Raw genomic sequence first — 18765 nt, forward strand, 5'->3', positions numbered from 1 at the left:
TTTAATGGTCTAATCTAAGATTCTAAAACACATTAAAAAAGAAGTATAATATGTTACCTACATTTTATGTAAAACGCTAATAGTAATTTCTGTGATGGATCATATACAACAGGGGCGGCAAACACTCGATCGAGAACAATTTCAAAGTCAATCATGTTAGAATTTATTTTTAGGCCACGAGCCCTATATATTTCTTAACAATAATAATTATTCAATAATAAAAATAAATTTCTATAGAAGTCGATCCTCAAAGGTGAAGTGTATTTTTAGTAGATCATGACCAAAAAAAGTTTGGCCACCCCTGATATACAAAATAAAAATAAGACGACATAATAGGACATTAATACAATATTTATTTTGTACTAATATCAAACATATTTCGATAAAATATTGTTTAAAAGATTTGTACAGAAACAAAATATCATTGAGTGAAAATAATAGTTGAACCACTTTAAGTAAACTATAAAGTATAAATCAAATATGCCTATTGTAACAATTTATGTTACGAACTGAACATATAATTATGTATTAATATAATTTAGGAAATTTATACATTAAATATAAGTAAAAGTTATTTGAAAGAATGATAAAGATTTACTTGCAGATAATATTTTTTATATATTTAGTTTAAATATTACAAATTGTAATGAAAATACATTTACAAGTTACAACAGCATTGTTATATGAATATAATAATAGGTACACAATCTACATTGTATACCATAAGGCATAAACCTATTCATTTATATAATGTTCTAAACTTAAATAATCACGATAAAGAGTTGTGTATTTAATTAGTAATTAATTAGTTTAACATATTTACGTAAACATTACAATTAAGTATATAGGTACTAGAGAAATCATTAAAAACTCAACTATATTTAGATGAAAAACTACATAAATTATTCTAAATATCTGCTACCATGAAGGCATGAAATGCAATAAAATTGTTTATGGAATAATGCTTTTAACCACACAGATAAAATAAAATATATGTTATACATATTTCATGATTTTACTTTGTAAATAGTATAAAATAATTTTTTTACTAAGCTAAATAATAATAGTAATAAAATCGGTAAAATCGTAACTTGTTTAAGAAATTATTAACTAGTTTAAATAATATGTAAATAGGTAGATGTATAAATAAGGTTGTAAAAATATAATTTACCTTCTTGCAAATATGACAACAGTATTATCGATTTAAGGATAATAAAGGTAGCTCATTGTAGATTTATAACAGCAATAAAATTAAATAATAATAATAATAAATATGCAAAATCACCTAGTGTGTGAAAACGAATAATGGTCTTAGAAATATTTTTACTTAATATTCTGTTTCGAAATATGAACTTAAATATAAAATACATTTTAAAACATCAGCATGATAAAAAAAAAAATAAATTATATATTCGAAAATTCATTGTCAGACATACCTAACTGCTTAACTGTATAATATAAACACATTTTTATTCTTTGAAAAAAAGACTAATATTATTAGTGTTAAGCTGTCTTAAGGCCAAATTTGTATAATAATATATATATATTATAGGTATACAAAAAATTTGGCCTTATATATATATATATATTATTTATATATTGTTACCTTATATCTTAAGTTAAGGTATATTGGACAATAGAGTGCCGTAGCATCTTAGAAAACCTGATGGTTAATACAACCATAGTTGACGCTATGGTAGCAGATCATGATCTTTTTCATCAGTCGTCAGTTGATGTCAAATTAAAACGACCGACGACGACGAAGAAACACAAACAATGAAAAGCAGACAGGAAAGCGCTATAACATTTCCGTTAGAACACAATATTTTTCACAAATGCATTTCCAGTCTATTTACCTGACGCCAATCCGTAACAACAATAACAAAAATAATAACAACAATAATAATAACATATTACCGTTAGATAAGTGTTCATAATATATTATATACATAATACATAGGCATAATATGTGTACACTATACATACAAACGATATATTAAATAGTAATGAATATACAGGATGATCCATTTTATGTAAAAGTAAGTTTATTTTTTAATTTTTTTATTTTAAATAATTCTTATAATTTGAAGTATTTATGAAATATAATATAAAATGCAAAAAATATATAATATTTTATTAATATTTTTTAATGACATCTATTTTTAGTCATATAATAAAATATATCATACGAGTAATCGGAAGCAAAATTACTTTTCTTAAAATGATAATGTATTTGTACCTTTTTATTTCAAATACCATCACCAAAGGTTTCATTTAACACTTAAGCGCCATTCTTATCCTTTAGTCATAAGGTATTGGAACAGTAACCTATTAAATTAGTTGATAAATAAACAAATTCTTCTGATAGGTTTCATTGACTTTCCTTAATAGATGTTCAATGTTCATATGCTATTTTTTTTATGTATATTATATGTTGTGTTAGTTGTATTAGTTATACAACTCACTGGTAATATTACTATATCATTTATACTTATTGCATTAAATTATGAATATGAATTGTAATATTAAATAATAATTAAAAAAAATTATATGAGAACATTTATTTAAGTATAAAAGCTAACTATTAAAGTGTAACCAGTTAAACAGATCACCCTGTACAGAGATATATTTACAGTACACTTATATAGCATGTGCACAGTTTCGCGGGATAATTAAATCGTATATGTTCACGCTGTTTACGTATATATAGATATAGGTATATAAACAATTTAAATATAATGCTTTATATTTATGGTCGCAAGGGGGTCGGTGTACCATATCGTTATTAATAAGACTCGTGATGTGTGCGCGTTATGCTATATTACATTATTCACATAAGCGTGCTACCAAGTTGCACATAATAATGTAATAATAATATAATGAGTAGTTTTCACCAAAAAATCTTCCGGTACCATCTGCTTAAATAGCCAAACCATCTGAAATAAGTTTCATTTAGGCAGAAGTACTGCGTATGTTCTGTCTGCCGTCAAACAAAACCATGAAGGGTTCTGCAATTATTGCGGTAAGTGATTTTCAATTTATAATAATATTATATGATATATTTTGAGTATTAAGAAAACGTCAAACACAAATAGAGGGTCTGATATTTGAATACCTAAATTAGTTTAAATCCAGTTACACTTCGTCTAAACTTGGGTTAAGCTATAGTTTTCTTGTGCTACTCATACACTTTTTTTTGTAAAAGGTAATATCAACATCTAATTAATATAGTAACACGCATAAAGATAAAGTAAATCTTGTGTTGGTAATCCACAAGACGTAAACAACTATTTCACTTTTTTATGAAATAATAAAAATTCAACGATAAAAAAGTATAAATTTTAAAATTGTACAGGAATAACTTTAGTCTTCAATACCCGAACTTGCTTTAGCAGACTATCCGTAATTTGTTATGATACGTTACGATAATTTGAGTTAGTCTTTCTCGTAAGTAGTGTGAATATTTATTTTACTAGTATAATTTGTGAAGTTATAAGCTTGTGTTTTGAGGAAGTTCGTACACGGGGGAATTGGGTCTGTTGAATTACATACAGACTGGCAGTATTAATAAACTACGAAATGTCATGCATTTTACAGTCGTGCGTTTTGCTGAGTATGGTCACGTGGTCACAGTGTTTGCCTTACGGCGGATACCAACAGCAGGCCCAGTCGTATGGCGGTCACGAACAGTCGTACAGCAACTACCCCCACGGGCAACAACAACAGGTGGCGGAGCTGTACAGCCATCACACACCACAGGCACAGGAGGAACACGAGGACCATCATCACGAGCCGGTGAACTATTCGTTCCACTACGACGTGCACGACCCACACACGGGTGACGTGAAAAGTCAGCACGAGACGAGGTCCGGCGACGTAGTGAACGGATTCTACACGCTGGTGGAACCGGACGGCACCATCCGGACTGTCAAGTATACGGCGGACAAGCACAACGGATTCAACGCCGTGGTGGACCGCAAGAAACCGAACTTTGACGTCGGTCCATTCAACTATCACCAACAGAAACCACAACAACAACACCACTATAATTGACGACGTCTCATACACACCTATTACACGGTCACAGGTACAGTGGCGTGCTCAGCTTTTTTTTAAAAGGGAGGGGATATGAATTTTCGATTATTTTCAGACCACGTTTTAACAAAAAAATATGTAAATTCTCGTATTAACTCGGCGATGCTGTAGTTAATTATATAATATATCATTAATCGTGTGTGTAAGGGGATTTCGCATAGTTTGTCATTAATGTAACGTCTTGACGTAAATCATGGTAAATGGCGGTAAATATGCATTCATTAAATTTACCGTGCGTTTTATTTTCATCGATAAACTTATGTGAAAAGCTAAAAATCACACAGAAAAACATTTAAAACGATAGAAAAAAAAGCAAATATTGGAGGATATTATACCACTTTCACTACGAGCAAATCCCTGTGAAGTACCTAAAATAATATTTTTATCGTTTCGCTCGTTGTATAAACAACAATTCGTTACGCTAAAGCTTACAATCATTAATTGTTTCTTCCACCCCACCAGCCATTTACCACGTCATTTACTCATTTCAATACATTTTAAATAATTTCATAGTTCAAAATACGCGTAAGTATGTGTATAATTATATTATTAATAAATTATATCCCTACTTTTTAATACAAAATACTAATTCAAAATTACGGAAGACATAAACACAAAATAAAACGATCATATATATAATATATTACTCGTAACTAAATTCCTTACAGTAACGCGATTAATTATATATTTTTAATGACATCTTATATTCAATAATTAAGTGTTCTCGTAGAAAATATTTCCTCATACATTTAGAATAGCTGTTATATATTTTTGTTCCTAACTATCTCCCTCCCATCCTTCCCATGATCTTAATTACCTATATGGCAATATAATACGTTTGTATATTATTTACCTCATGTTATGTATATTCTTATATATTATAGTTTTGTTTTTTTCGCTGTAAATAATAATTATGTTTTCATTTATTTACTTAATTATTAGGTTTATTTTTCGATTTATTAATCTCATAAATACAATGATAATAAAAATGTTCTCGAGTACACTACACCCATCACACGCTGAGCATCCATAATCTATGAAGTTTGATCATCTACGATGTTTAATGTTTATACTGTTATGACTATACTGTTAATTTTTTTTTTTATATATAAAGCTAATAAGGTGACTAAACACATTATGATTTATGATATTATGATGTATGATGAGAAGATGTTTATTTCAAAAAATATTGTTTGATTGTTAGCGTTTTGTAAATTTTTAAATAAATATAATAACGTTTTTTTTTTTTTATATAACCGCAATTTTTTTTTTGTAAGCCACTACAAAGCGTATTCGTATTACACACAATTTATTCGTCTTATTAAATTATAGCATCACGTACAGTCATAATGTACACTCATAGCGGATGCACTTAGATAGACTTGACAAACCGTTCTCCAAACAGTTGCGTAAAATTCTAGTTTTACATAGATATAATATTATACCTGAGGTGAATCCGACAATCATTCTGAAGCGAAAACGGTTACAGCCCCCCAATTTTCCCAGTCATTTTCACACAATTCACAACAAACATAGACTAAAACAAATGTTTAAATTTGTTTAAGCGTTAGTTTATTTCAAATATTTATTCGAATACGTTTATACATTAATGAAGCATACTTTATAAAATTATCAACAACGACTTTTGACTCGGATACGACGAAATTGTTTCGTATGTCAACATGCAATAATCATATATAGTTATATAATAAAATAATCCACGTATGAATTTTAATATTATTATTGTTCTTGTAAATATTTTTTTTTCTATTTAATATTTTATCATAACAGATTTATAATAAGTAGAATTTATAAGATCAACATTATTTGGTTTATTACTCCAACTCAAAATAAAAATAAAAATGTTATATTCACTGTTTAGAGTAGATAACAACTTATAAATGTAATTTAAGTAAAACGTAATTACGTCATATAATACTTTAGTGAGATCACTATAATTTATAATAAACATATTGTAACATATAGTAATACATATGTTCAAAGTGTAAGACAATGGTAATTACGAGCGAGGAAGATCATAGTAAAACACTCCATATAATATGTATTACTATACGAGTTATTCACTTTTACACATTAACGATGATAGTATTTCAATTTCATATAGCGAAAAGAAAACTTTTAAGAAAATCAAAAATGCGTTTGAAATACAAAATATGAATAATATTGTGTATTCCAATAATAATATATTGACATGCTTAGTACACTTTTATATTATACAATACTAACTGATAGGTAATAATTTTAACAATAAATTAATGGATGTATGTATATTATTTTATATGCAGATACTTGTTAATTAGATTCCGCGAGGTTCCGTCAATCGAAAGTTATTGCATCGTTGTACAACCGGAAGTAGTATACGAAAATAAAAATTGACCAATTGCCAATCGGATAAGTTTGATAATTGAAATAAATTCTATATATTCTATATAGGTACATATACATATATATATATTATAAACCTAATTAATTTTTCGAGTAGTCATACGTTTTTCTTTCCCAATAATGTATTCAATTATATAATAAAATGTTTATAAAAAGAAAAAACTTTCCAGCTAAACAATTCTGCTTGCAATAAACTAAAAAATGTAGACCACCAGCTTCTATGTTAGCTAAATATTGTTTAATATTTATAAGTATATATTTTATGATTTTCAAAAACATTTTTTCTCATGATCGAAAATCTAATTTTTCCTTTAATTTAAACAACGTTTACAAATAAATTTCCAAATCATTTATTGTCATATACATTGTTAGTTATTAGATTATAATAAAAATAGAAATATTTTATCTACAAAACATTCTAATGTTGTCAATTTTATATTACATAGAAATTTCTAGTCGGAATTATTAGGAAACAAAAGATAAATCTAAAAAAAAAAAAAATTTAATTTAAATATTTTTTATTGTATCACACGCATTCTGAATGGTATACAATATATGTAAACATATACAAATTATAAACAAATATATTGTAATAGTTTAAACCATACTAAGAATACATTAAATGTCCAGTTAAATTAGCAAATCATCTCTTCAATCATAATAATAATAGTTGCTCATAATATAAGAAAAAAATATACATGACTTTAACTACTTAATCAACCTTGAACGGAATGATAATCCCAAATATGCATAAACAGTATTAATGAACCTTAGTTTAAAAGAATAGTTTGTTGACCTTTAATAAAAGAATACGATTAAATCAAAATTAAAGTAGATTGACAATATTATGTCGATGATAATATAAAAATGTATATGTTTTTTACAACATTGTAAGTAGATTAGGTATTAGAATAAACTATATTTATATTATTTTGTTATTATTTATGATACATTCTATTGAGAAAATTGATAAAATAATATTATGTATTTATGTATTATAAGTTGGATATTTTACATTGCAATACGTGTATTCTTAAAGTTGTTTTTATGTAACTATTATAATTATTTAAACTAAATAATTTTAATTATTCAAGTACACTAAATTATGTAATAACAGAATAATTATTAAGATGTGTGTGTATATATTATATATATTTGTTTTAAACCATATTTTTAGTTAACAAACAAGTATATAATCTTTAAATAGTTTTAAGAAACTTAAATTTAAAAATGTTCTGGAATTTCATAAATCATTATCATGGTACAATAATGTTTATAATTGTAATTAATATTCAAGGTTGGGATTAATGCAATGTGAACTATATTTGTTTATATATTTAAAAATATTTGGCTTCTATTCAAACGCATATTATTTGTATACTTCGTATAATGATAAGATGGTCATAATCATATAATGGACTATTACATGGTCAATATTACATAACTCAAGTTATCGATTGACTTATAACATTTAGTTTTTAGAACTTTTAAAAATGAATAAATCTTAAGATTTTTACAAACAATTAGTTTTTGTTTGTCACGGCAGTATAGTAATACCATTTCAGTTTCACATAAACAATCATTCCAGCATCTCTTTTAACTTATCGGAGTATTACATAAATTCTAAAATTATTATACAACCAAGGTTTTTATATTTGTTTCTTAAATAGAACCAATGCCTCTTTATTGACTTTAGTTAATTCTGCTCATATGCTTTGTTACATGCTATATTTCTTGTATTATACCCTGGTATAGCGTAATTAATCTAGAATTCTTTTCCCTACTTAATTTTTCCCTTGGAAATTAAATGTATTAAAATTATAATTACTGGAACTTAAGTAAGTATACTCAGGGATCAAATTTTAAAATGTTTAGATTTTTTGTAAAATTTAAGGAATGCTTTGTAGAAATACAAACTACCTTTTTCAATTATTTTAATGTAAATTATTAAAGTAGACAAGTTTTTTTGAAAATGATAGATATAAATTGAAATTTGAACGAGTGTTATCTGAGTTAAACATTTAACATTTAGGGATATTTTGTACTAGGTTTAGAACATTAGAATCTATAATAATTTTTAAATTATACTGATTTATATTAATAATTTGTAAAAATTGACGATAATATCAAATAATAGACTCAATTATTATACATATTTTATGCAAGCCCATTACTAAGGACTGTTATGCTTATATAGTTATATCAATTATATACATACATATATATATATATATATATATAATATATATATTATAGAAAATTAGGTTCGTATAATATTTTTCATAGTTATTTTATTATAAATTATAAAATAGACACAAGTTTTTAGCATAACTGTACATACAAGTATTACAAAATAAGACATTATGTATACGTATATACATACATAGTTTGTGAACTGGAGGTTAGGGACGACATCAACAGCAAAGAGATTAGATTGAGTTCAATTTCTTGCAAGAGACTTATTTTTGAAGACTATAAACGAGTCCCTACTAATGTGCTTTATATTTGAATAAGTATTACATTTATAATTTATATATTTATAACACTCTATACATACATATAACTTAAATGTAAACACACGTTGAAGCTGTAAATCTGTAGATTTAATAATTCATTAAAATTAAATTACTTATATTTAAAATGGTAAATTAAGTTAAACTTTTCATGACAATATAGATTTGAATATATTTTATTAATATTATAGTATTATTGATAAAATGTAAAACTATATACAGTATAATTTCAAATGAAGTAAAAACAGTCGTCAACCGCCAGTGTTAAAATAAAATAATTTATCAACTGAAGATGGGTTTGGCAAAATAATATTTGAGCACATAATATTATATATGATAAATACAACATTTTGTAAGCTTATATAAATTATAATAATACTTAATAAAAGGTTTGAAACTGTGTTATAGTGAACTTGAAATTGTTCAGAGGCAAATCCAATACTCCACCCACCCGCCTACCAAAACAACGAAAATCGCATATTTATTATATAATTTTTTACTACCTACTTGACTATAGTAAATAACAAAATACTAGTTATTACTAAATTATTACATATTGACCAATAACCATTATACCAATCTTTCTACCAGCCCTTCGAAAAAATTAGAAGCAGCCGTTTTCCCAAGGCACGAGTAATAGATATCATACAAGTTACGATTATTGAATTTCGCGTGGTTGAGTATAACGAGTATAATTATTTAGGTGCTAAATAATAACAAAGAGCAAAACTTCGTGTTATATATAGAAGAAACAAACGTACTTACACGTACACTTTATTGATCAATGCAATTATTTTTGTTTACATAATATCATCGTAAGTACACAATAAAAAGACAGATACAAATTTTAAACAGACGAAAATACAATATCGAAGAAATTAATATTATTACATTATGTTCAACTTATCGTCATTGCTGGCGCGAAACATGATGCAGGAGCGACATTTCGCGGGACGAGCGTTGAGTTATGTACACGCGTGGCGGGGACCCGTTTTTTCGGACGTAATATTTACTTGCGGACGAATGGGTAACCGTATTGGCCGTTGTAAGCGTATTGACCGTACGAGTACGGAGAGTAGCCGGCGCTGTACGGGTACTGTTGGTAACCGTACGAGTACGGCTGATAGTTGTACGGGTAACCGGAGTAGTAAGGAGTTACCGGTGCGACGTACGGGACGGGGCTGACGTACGGGGCGGGTGCGACGGCCGGGGCGACCACCGGGACGACGGCTGGTTTGACGACGGCGGCAGCCTTTGCGACGACTGGCACGGCGACGGCACCGTTGACCGGTTCACGGAGGACTTCGGCGGTGAATCCGTTGACAGCGTCGGCCTTGTATTTGACTGTGCGCAGGAAACCGTCCGAGTCCACGGTGCGGTAGTAACCGGTAACGTCGTCACCGTTTCTAGTTTCCTGTTGATCCTTTTGGTCACCGGTGACCGGGTCGTTGACGGCGTAGCTGAAGTCGTATTGAGCGGGTGCGGACGGCTCGTTGATTACCGCGGCGTGCGCCAAGCAGGCGAAAGCCACGCACAGGAAACTCACAGTCTGAAACGAACGAGGTAACGACGTCGAGATGCACAGAAACAAAGACGTTAAACTGTCGAGATGAACAGTCGTAGTATTCGTATAGTTTTAAGTATTACACGACCAGGACAAGTTCGAGAGGTCGAAGCTAGGTACTCAGCCAACGATACGTTGCGAGAGGATAAAAATATCAATTTAACGTTAAAATATCGACGAAGACATTCCAAAATGATTTTCAGTCGTCGAAGTTTATTTTAACGTTCGAAACTATACGAACACTGCAGAGTAATTCTAATAAAAACACTTACCTTAAGTCCTTGCATTGTCGGTTGAGTGTATTTTGCAGATGTGACTACCCGGTGAACTGCTAAATGCTTAATGCGGCTGCGAATGCGTATGCAAAACTTTAAGTAATCGCAGTATATATAGTCATGTTTACCCCCACGGGTGAATATAAATAGGTACACGATGAATCCAGACGACCTTGAATCATTGTTATGGAACAAGCCGGGTGAATCTCGTAGTCTTTATGAGAATCCGGTATGGACCAAAGATGTGTCGCGTGCATGGCAAAAAATTATTTTATATAGGTATAAAAATAAACGAAACGGTTTCTTTCGAGCAACAATCCATTTTAACTAGTGGGTGTTTGATACATTAAAAATTCACGACACAGAAAAAAAACTTTGTTATCTGAATAATTAGTTATTTTACAATAAAATACACCTTATATACGCCTACAATATACCTTTATGTTTAGTTAGATCATTTATGAAATAGATATTTTAGTTGATAGTTGTGACTATTATACAATTACCTAGATCATAATTAGTATATCAAGTAATATAGCTTAAGTATCTAATAAAAATAGCATTATTATAATCAATCCGTTTAAGATATTTATTTAAATCTTCTATGATATTACTGTTGCTCAGTAAGACAAACTCGTGTGGAAGGCCAATTCATGAAATTTAAACAAATTTTTATTTAACCGTGGGTTTTTGAATTGGTTACAAACAATACATTTGTTGGTATGTTTGCAATTGAATAATTGATTAGTTAATTTTATCGAACTTACAATTTTATTTCAATGTATATTTATTTAAATTTTAAGATGTATGACCAACGACCGACTAATTTTTATTATAAAAAAGTAGTTTAAATAATTTGTATGATTGAAATATTAGTATAAATTTTACATTTTTTAAACATAAAGTATTTAAAGTGTTGATCAGTTATACCCAATCATTTGTCTTTAACTGGCTAATTTGGAAAATAATTATTTTTGAGGTAGGCCACCACGTTAAAAATTATAATTTACCACATTTAGGTACATAATTTCAATTTTGTTTATACATATAGCATTACAAATCCATAATACTTATAAATATATATCATTTGTTATATACTCGTACTTATATCACAGTACATATAGTATAATAAATAATAATAAGTGATCATTTTACTTATTTTAAAAAAAACTATATTTTATATTTTAAAAATTTGTAATGGGCCACGATTGGATCCTAAGTTACCTGTTGGATATAAATGTTATAGATGAAATATTACACTCGATAAATGTTTACTTTGGACATTTAAAATTAAACAAAAAAAAAAAAAAATGTTAAGTAAAACAAGTCTGAATATTTTTAAAAGTACCTTGAATGTGTAAATTGATTTTTTTTGAAAAAATCCAGTTTTTACATAGATAAGTCCATTTATGTATAACCTTGGAGTATTAATAAATATCGTTCATTTTTTATACATAGTACATTTTGTATTTTGGACTACGGAGTAGGATTTTGTACTCTTACTACTATGCACGATTTAGGAATAGCTATACAATATGCATCATCAAATCGAGTATAGTACTGTTAATAACTGTGCCTAATATATAGATGGTTTTTTAAAACTATTTTTATTTATAAATTAAAATAAAAAATTGTATTTTTAATCAGGGAATATAAAGTACTAGTTATCAGGATGACAGTTTGGAACCTCAAATTTAATTACTTTATATTATTTACACATCACTTAAAATAAAAGGAACAATATGAATTAATTAAGATATTAAGAGAAAATTTTTTTAAATAACATAGTTATTAATTTTAAGTACCTAGTTAATAATAGTAATTACTTCCATTTTTGAAGCTCTTGAAAACTCTTGATTTTTCAAAATAAACAGAAAAAACAAAAAAATATTAAATAAGTTGAAATTGAAAATGTTTATGAATATACCTAAGTTTTCAACTAGTAAATTTTATTTGTTTCAATGTAGTTCAAAAATAAATACCTAACTGTAAATTTTAATTTTTCACCAAATATTTATTTTTAAATTTTAACACAATATAATTTTTAAAAGATTTGTAGTGCTATATGTTTTTTGTTCTGTATCAATTTAAAAATATTAAAAATATACATATCAAAATTATTTTCTTTTTATAAGTTTTTAAATAAAGGTAAACTTTTTGAGTTTTTCTTATAGAAACCTAATATTATCTGAATCAATACAGAATTTTTTTTTTTTTTATAGATATTTCAAGATCAAAATTCAACAAAATCGATTATTTTAATTATTTTTTTAATAATATTAGGTAATAAATATTATTTGTAAGGAACATAAATATTACTTTGTTACGTTTATTATTATTTACTATTCAAAATATTTGAATTATTTTAAACTAACCAAGTAATTATTCACACATTTTCTAAAGTTCAACGTCATTGACTTCTAAGTTAATAACAAAATAATTATAATAAATAAATAATGGAATAGTATTCTTATAATAATTACTTAACATATAAGACATAGTTGCAACTTCGAAAAAATTAGTTAAATTAAATTAATATTAGTAATATATATATATAACATATTCATAGAAATATAAGCCAACAGATTGTCTACACTCAGAAATACTGTAATGATTACTTACTCCTAATTACATTAGACAACGTTTATATTCTATAATAGAAATCCCGGGATCGTAAAATAGGGCCGGGATTGTAATCTCTAATTCTATTCTATACAGTAAAATTACTTTTACTGGGTTTAAACATTAAGTTTATCCTTTTTTTAAATGAAGTATTCTAATAACTAGGGCTCAGATTGCAAAACATAATAAGAAACTAAAAAAATACACGATTGTTTTAAAAAAGCAAAAAAAAGAAGTATATTTATTTAAAAAAAAAAACAAAACAAAAAAAGCATGATCAAAAATTAAAATAAACTAGTTATAAAAATTAATAAAAAAAAAATGAAAAATTAACTTAAATTAAAAAATGAATTTTTTACCATGTATTTCCCTAGATTTGCAGTTGTGAAACTGACTCTATTGTCCCGACAGAATATTTTTTTACACGAAAACGAACTGTCTACATCCATTGAAGTGATCGGTGCATATTTTATACCAGATGTTTAAAATTACAACACTTTAATCTTAAATTTTGAACGATCGATATCGGTGTTTTAAGCATACTGATCGTTTAGGTACTAAAGGTTATATTATGTAGATCGATAATCTATAGGTACGTTTAATACCGATAAGGAATGATAACGAAAAAAATAATAATTCAATATCCGAATTCTGGGTTTTTACATTTCTTATTAATTATTATTATTATTTTTTATTATAATAGTATTATATCATTTAAAAAATTCGCAACTGGAATAATTGAAAAAAAGCAAAAATAAATCTGTTTATTTGGAATCAGAATGTGGTAAAACGAATTTATGTATAAAAATTAGCTTTTTATGTCTAGTATAAAAAAAAAAGAAAATACTTTATTGTGCTGTTTCTATAGTTTGACAAAAAAAAAAATAAAAAATAGTTCTCTAATTTGGGTAGGTACTACACATTTTAGTATTTATTAATATATAATAAATTGTAAATGTATTTGAAATAAATCTTTCATATACCTATTACACAAGATAATACGTTTATGTTTTAATATTTAAATGTATTTGAATCATAAATATCTATCCTCACATAAAATTTACGTAGTAAAATATTATTTTTATTTTGATTCAGCGAGTATATTTATAAATAAAAATAAATATTCAATAGTATTCTATAGATTCTATAATATTTCAAACTAAACTAAAAAATATTTACTTAACCTATTAGTAAAGTTGCAAAATAAATAAATAATATTAATAATCATTGCATCTTTCAAATCTTCAATATTTTAAATAAAAACATTTAAGTAATACGTAATATAAGATACAAATATGTATTTTTTTTATAAATAAAATACCGCAAGTAGAATAAATGAATAAGTTTATTGTCCTTGTAAAAAATGAAACACGTTTTTAATTTTTCAAGATCACCATTTATATATGTAATAATACTAAAAACTAAAATGTTTATTGTGATAAAAATTAAAACGGTCGTAATGTAAGTAAATAATCAAGTCGATTTTACGAGGGCTTTAGGTGTTTTTGGCGCTTGTGGCACATAGTTATATTGTGGAGCAGCGTACAAGCCGTACGAATGTGGGTTGTTGTAGTATGGGATTGGCTGTGGAAAAAGCGTATTAATTCTGTATGATGGTCGTTGGTGGGTTGTATACGTTTGGCCGTCGAAAGACTTCACGGACCTCAGTACATTTTGCCCATAGACGGGGTAGTTATATGGGACATTAGTAAAACCTTGGTAGTTCGACGGTGCATAATACAGTCCTTCGTTTTGAGATGGATAATACTGCCCATTGTGTTGCGGTGGATACAACCCTTCATTTGATGGTGGATTCTGAGCTACATAATGTTGTGAAGGGCGTTGGCCCTCGTGTTGCGGGGGGTACAATATTTGTTGCTGTGGCGGATTCTGCACTTCCGATAGTGGTGGATACTGTACTTCCTGTTGTGGTGGATTAAGCACTTCTTGTTGTGGCGTTACAGGAGGCTGTCCCTCTTGCTGCGGTGCAGGATACTGCGCTTCCGGTTGTGGTGGATACTGAACTTCTTGCTGTGGTGGGTACTGAACTTCTTGCTGTGGTACATCAGGTAACGGCGTAGAAACAGGCTCTATTCCAAGTGTAGGAACTCCTGTAGGAACGGTATAATCGATAGGAACAGCAGAATCGACCGGGAGAGAGTGCTCGATTGACGGGATGACAGTGTTAAAAATAGAATGATGTTTTTTAAGCGGGATGAGTTTGCAATTGAAAATACGTTCTTTCAGTGATCTCTTTTCGGCACTGACCAAACACGCAATAGCGGATAACAACACGATGGTCTAAAAAAAAAAATATATATATATATATATATATAATATACAAAATACTACATTTCTGTAAAATTGTAATAATAAATAATAAATCTTTAAAAAAAAAAACTTTTCATTTAACTCAACGATACAAAAATACACGAAAAATTGTTATTTTTCGCTTAAATATTTAATTTCATTAACATTTTAACTTCAAACGCCAATAAAAAAAAATTGTGAATATGAATTTTTAATATTTTTAAAATACTGCAAGAACACTAAGGACAGTTTAAAATAAATTTTTTATTACGTTTTCAATCCTAGTTATACAAATTAAACATTTTATAAGTTTTTAAAGACAAAAAATTAATTAAGACAGATTTCACAAAACTTAATTTTAAACTTTAGTACCGAAAATATTAAAATAGTGTACATCTTCAACTGTCTATAATTATCATGCGAAGTGCCAAAATATTTTGAAAATGATACCATGACTAGAATAAGCTAATATAACTAATAATATAAATATTTGGAGACAATTTAAAGTAGGTTTATAATATAAAGTATAGGTACAGTAATTTATTTTTGACCCATAAATATAGAAAATGTCTATAAAATAATTAAGAAAAATAGTAAAAAAATGGGAATACTTATATAACACCGCAGTCATCATCAAAATCTATGTTTTATTTTTATTTTTATTGTTATAATAGAATTTTTTAAATATGATAAAATTTTAAAAATATTTTAGCTCTTTTTGATCTATTCAAAAGACATTTGAAATTTGAATTTTTTTTAAATTATGCCGTCTATAGCTTGTTATTATTTTCAAATCAGATAACATAAAAGTTTAAAATAAAACGTTTTCATAAGTTGTTCGTTCAGAAATTAAAATACATTAAAAGTAAATATTTATTTCAGCGTTTGAAGTTTAATTTTTTACGAAAGTGGTTATTCAAACTTCTTAACTTAACGATTTATTCTTAAAAATTTTTGTTATTTGGTCGTAAATCAAAGATAATTAACTATAGAAACTTTCAACCTTCCAATATTACTAATATTATTATTTTCTATACATAATTTTAGGTTAGATTTTACTTATAAGCATTTAAAATTAAGATTGATTTTTAGTTTTTTTATTTTTTAACTATTGACTATAAACATTTTTTTCTCGTTCAAAAACTTTTAAAATTAAATTCAAGGTTTTTTTGTCTAGCAATTTAAAATTTTCAAAATTACAAAGGTATTCATTTTTTTTTTACAACGGTTTAAAATTCTTACAAAATTTATCAAATTAAGGTAAATTTTCAAATTGTTTTTTAGGTAAAAGTATACATTTCATTTTATTATCTTACAATTTAATACATGATTCTCTATAAGCTATCCTCTGAAGAATAAGAAAATAAAAGAATAAAAGTTTAGTAAAGAATCACATTAATATTTTTGAACGTTTGATAACTAAAATGAATATTTTTATGAAAAATAACAATTTTATATTTATAGTATATTATATTAGAAAATAGTAAATATAAAAATATATAATTAATATATAGGTACATAACAATAATAATAATATGTACTTACTTTAAAACACATCATGGTGATTTTTTTTTTATGGATAAGTCACTTTTAAATTTTGATTGATGCAGTTAACCAATAGCCGGAACGCCCGGAACAAGAAGTATAAAATAAACTAAATACTGAAAGCGAATTACGGCCCTTTAAGTAGAAACTGATACCTATAAGCTATTAATTTCTTCTTACGTTAATGAGTTTAAAATCACACACCGTCTAGACTGCAGCGATATCATTTCGTTTTTAAAACATTCTATTCTTAATTATTTTTTCAAATAATCGCTATTGTAGGAAGATTAATTGAATCGAATATTTTACAAGAATATTGCCACAATTAAATTCATTGAATGAATACTATCATAGTAATATTCTGTATGTAAAATAGTTTTTTATTTATGCTATTGAAATTTTAAACGCTAAAAGAATTTCTTCAAATAAATAAGTTAGAAATATTATTGGTATATCATAAATGTATATTTATTTTTTTTTAGAAAATTTATTTTACTAGGGAAAAATTTGTTTAAAATTGATTATGAATCAGAAATTAATTAGTAGATTTTCTATCTAAAACAATATTTTTTTGTACATTTATTTGATTTTAATTTTAAATACAACATAATACCTAGTTGATAATTATTTATATTTTTTATGATTTCACATTTTATTCTATTTTGATTCACATCTTACTGTTTTTATACATAAATTCGTATTGAACAAACATAATGTATATTTTCTAAATTAAATTAAATTTTTCCATCTTTACGTACAAAATATATTTTATAAAATATTATAATGAAAGTTAAATATTACTATAATTTACTTTAATATTAATTTTTAATACTAATAACTTATTTCTTCTCAACCATACCATGTACAATTATACCTATATCGAGTTACATGTCATTTTAAAAATTGTAATAAATAAAATATTAAATGATAATATGTTTCAATTATTTTTTTATCGAAAACTTAAATGGATATTCTAATTTATAAATGTCATTATAAATAAAACATTGTTGATGTGCATAAAAACTTTTTAAATAAGGTTTTACTAATAAATACATGTTTAATCAATGTTATCTGTGATTAAATTTAGTCCTGATAAAAGCTATATAATATTATTATTCATCAATTGTATAACAATAATATATACTACAATATATAAGTATTTTTTAGCTCAATAAGCAAAGCTTATGGCGAACATCAGAAAGTTTAATGTTATAATATAGAAATGTATTAAAAATACAATTGGCTTACTATCAAATTAATCATTTAAGTTGAGTAATATTAAGCGTGAATTTTTAGGTACGTATATACATAATAGAATGTTTTGGTTAATAGAAAACGTATAAATGAATGTAACATTATGCAAACATATATTGCAAAGCACATCTTAAAAAGTGGATCTCCTCGATACTGCATTTTTACAAAAAGCGATTATAGA

At 26.5% G+C, this 18765-nt stretch overlaps 4 protein-coding genes across 5 annotated transcripts in view; 1 reads left to right on the top strand and 3 right to left on the bottom strand.

The window, feature by feature from the left end:
* LOC114126665 (neurobeachin-like protein 1) overlaps nucleotides 1-18765 on the bottom strand; it is a 107733-nt gene that overhangs the window by 21480 nt on the left and 67488 nt on the right. The window lies entirely within an intron of this gene.
* Nucleotides 2881-5345, top strand: LOC114126672 (cuticle protein 19-like). Its single transcript, XM_027990672.2, has 2 exons — nucleotides 2881-3022; nucleotides 3598-5345. The coding sequence occupies exons 1-2, from the start codon at nucleotides 2972-2974 to the stop codon at nucleotides 4051-4053; spliced, it is 507 nt and encodes a 168-aa protein (XP_027846473.1). The 5' UTR covers nucleotides 2881-2971; the 3' UTR covers nucleotides 4054-5345.
* Nucleotides 9751-11011, bottom strand: LOC126551417 (cuticle protein 7-like). The gene is made up of 2 exons (XM_050204613.1): nucleotides 10851-11011; nucleotides 9751-10563 (listed from the first exon to the last, which is right to left on the bottom strand). The coding sequence occupies exons 1-2, from the start codon at nucleotides 10863-10865 to the stop codon at nucleotides 10024-10026; spliced, it is 555 nt and encodes a 184-aa protein (XP_050060570.1). The 5' UTR covers nucleotides 10866-11011; the 3' UTR covers nucleotides 9751-10023.
* On the bottom strand, nucleotides 14803-17531 carry LOC126551416 (uncharacterized). The gene is made up of 2 exons (XM_050204610.1): nucleotides 17331-17531; nucleotides 14803-15776 (listed from the first exon to the last, which is right to left on the bottom strand). Exons 1-2 carry the CDS (start codon nucleotides 17343-17345, stop codon nucleotides 14949-14951), a joined length of 843 nt encoding a protein of 280 aa, XP_050060567.1. The 5' UTR covers nucleotides 17346-17531; the 3' UTR covers nucleotides 14803-14948.

Source organism: Aphis gossypii, chromosome 3 (genome assembly GCF_020184175.1).
Source record: "Aphis gossypii isolate Hap1 chromosome 3, ASM2018417v2, whole genome shotgun sequence".
In the NCBI taxonomy this organism is placed as follows: Eukaryota; Metazoa; Arthropoda; class Insecta; order Hemiptera; family Aphididae; genus Aphis; species Aphis gossypii.